The following is a 2,190-nucleotide window of genomic DNA, read 5'->3' on the forward strand; positions in this document are numbered from 1 at the left end:
TCCCAAGTGTTTTGCCAAGGTAACAATTGTGTGCTTCAAGGTGAGGCGATGTGTCTAGGTACCCTTGGTAATGTTGCATTGCAGTGGCCTGTGACATTTCCAGTTCATTGTAACTTTCAGGCGCCCTCCCTCGACGATGACGGCTTTCTATTCCTACATGGTTAGGATCCTCTCCCAAATCCAGCTTGTTCCTGTTTTGCATCAGACGTGAAGCATTATTCCCTCTCTTGCGAATCCGACTTTTTCTAAGAGAGTTACAGCTGAGCTTGCATTCGATCCACAACATCTTCAGCACTTGCATTCCAATCCTAGGAAGCGGCAGCTGCCACGCTCTCCTACTTATCGGGACATGCGGACGATAGAGGTGAGTTGTTACACCTGGAATTAGATTTGCAGGGCCCAATATGAAGGCTGAAGCGGTTCATGAATTTTCTCCTTGAAAAACTGGCTAGGCCAAGTCCTGAGGGCCCTTTGTAGCGTTGCTCTTGCGGGAACGGATAAGCCGATAAGGACCGCGCGTGATCCTTCTTGGTTTGCAGCCAAAGCCGATAAGGACGTGCCAGCCTGCCTACGTGTAGTGCAGCACAGGCGCCTGCACCTGCACGGCACTAGCGTCGCGTGGCCAGCAGCACTTGCACGGTGCGCAAGGAGCGCCACGCTGTTGCACGACACGGGCCGCAGGTGAACCAGAACCACCCTGACGGTATCGGCGCATCGCTCCCGGTCCCCGGCTTCCAGGGCCGGTTGTTCAGTCACGAGACGGGCGCTGCCCGCGGCCAAAACCCTGCTTCGCTGTTCGCCCAGCCCGCCGCCGCCCACCCTCGCCTCGCGATTCCCCTGAGCAAGTCGTCACGGGCTCGCGCGCCTCCAGGCCGTTTTATTAATCCAGCCTCTTCCGACCGGAGTTGGTTACATACATACACAGTCAGTTCCGCTCGCTTCGCTGTCGAGTAGCCAAGAACTCGGTCCTCGTTATTCCGGTCCAAAAGATCCAGCAGCAGCAATGAAGGGCATGGGCCCGACGATGGAGATGGCGCCGGCGCCGCCGACGACGGGCAAGGCGGCCTCGGCCTCGGCTCCCCACATGCCGATGATGCACATGTCCTTCTTCTGGGGCGACCGCGCGGTGGTGCTGTTCCCGGGGTGGCCCGGCGCGCGCGGCGCCGGGGCGTACCTCCTCTGCCTCCTCTTCGTGCTCGCGCTCGCCGCGCTCACCGAGGCGCTCGCCGCGGCCTCGCGCTGCGTCGCGCGCCGCGGCGCGGGGGGTGGGGCAGCAGGGCGCGTCCCGGCGTCCTCGGCCGCGCTGCTCACGGCGGCGCACGCCGCCAGGATGGGCACGGCGTACCTCGTCATGCTGGCCGTCATGTCCTTCAACGGCGGCGTGCTCCTCGCCGCCGTGGCCGGCCACGCGCTCGGGTTCCTCCTCGCGCGGAGCAGGGTGCACCCTGGGGGTGGGGGCGGAGGTGCCGCCGCCGCCGCCGCCGCCAGTGGCCACGGGCTCGGTGGCATGGGCGTTGGACATCATCCGGATGGCTCCAAGGCCTGAGGCTGCAGGGCAAATGCACTTGGGTTAAACAAATGACTGTCTCGTCTCGTGTTGTCTGTTGCTGTAGGCATCTGAAAATTCAGGATACTCTTTCCATGGTAGGGTGCTCAAACGCCATTGTCATCTCCCTGTCTATCGTGTTATGGATTATTACCGTGTGTTGTAAAGATGGTATGATGTGCTAAGTTTTCCAAGTGAATTGATTATAACGTTGTATTTGTATTGATGAAGAACAAGAATGTGTCTTTTCTTTTACTGTATTTCTCTTTCTTTTACACTGCAAGCGCATGATAGCTCAATCTGTGGTGGATTTTTAACGATTCGGGAGGCTGCTATGATCCTCTCCTCCTTCCACGATTTCAGCTCTGGTAGTGGGCAAATATTCCCTGCTATGGTTTTCCGTCACCAAAGATAAGATGCTATGTGCTGGTTCTCCAAGATTTTTTCGCAGCGAAAACACTGGAAAGCAATTAGAATCACAATAATATCAATAAATAACATCATATTGCTAAAAAAATATCTATGACATTATCTTTTAACGATGGAATAAAATATTATCCTATCCTCTATCCAAAAACGATTTTGGGTAGAGTGCTGAAAAATCCACCACAGAATAACATCATAGAATGCATCGGCAGCAACGA

General features: G+C 55.8%; 1 protein-coding gene across 1 annotated transcript; it reads left to right on the forward strand.

Annotated features, from left to right (window-relative positions):
• The first annotated feature begins 863 nt into the window (after nucleotides 1-863).
• Nucleotides 864-1,806, forward strand: LOC136497890 (copper transporter 6-like). The gene has a single exon (XM_066493771.1). It carries the CDS (start codon nucleotides 1,004-1,006, stop codon nucleotides 1,544-1,546), a length of 543 nt encoding a protein of 180 aa, XP_066349868.1. The 5' UTR covers nucleotides 864-1,003; the 3' UTR covers nucleotides 1,547-1,806.
• Nucleotides 1,807-2,190: the final 384 nt, after the last annotated feature.

The sequence above is a fragment of the Miscanthus floridulus genome, chromosome 12, assembly GCF_019320115.1.
Source record: "Miscanthus floridulus cultivar M001 chromosome 12, ASM1932011v1, whole genome shotgun sequence".
Lineage (NCBI taxonomy): Eukaryota > Viridiplantae > Streptophyta > Magnoliopsida > Poales > Poaceae > Miscanthus > Miscanthus floridulus.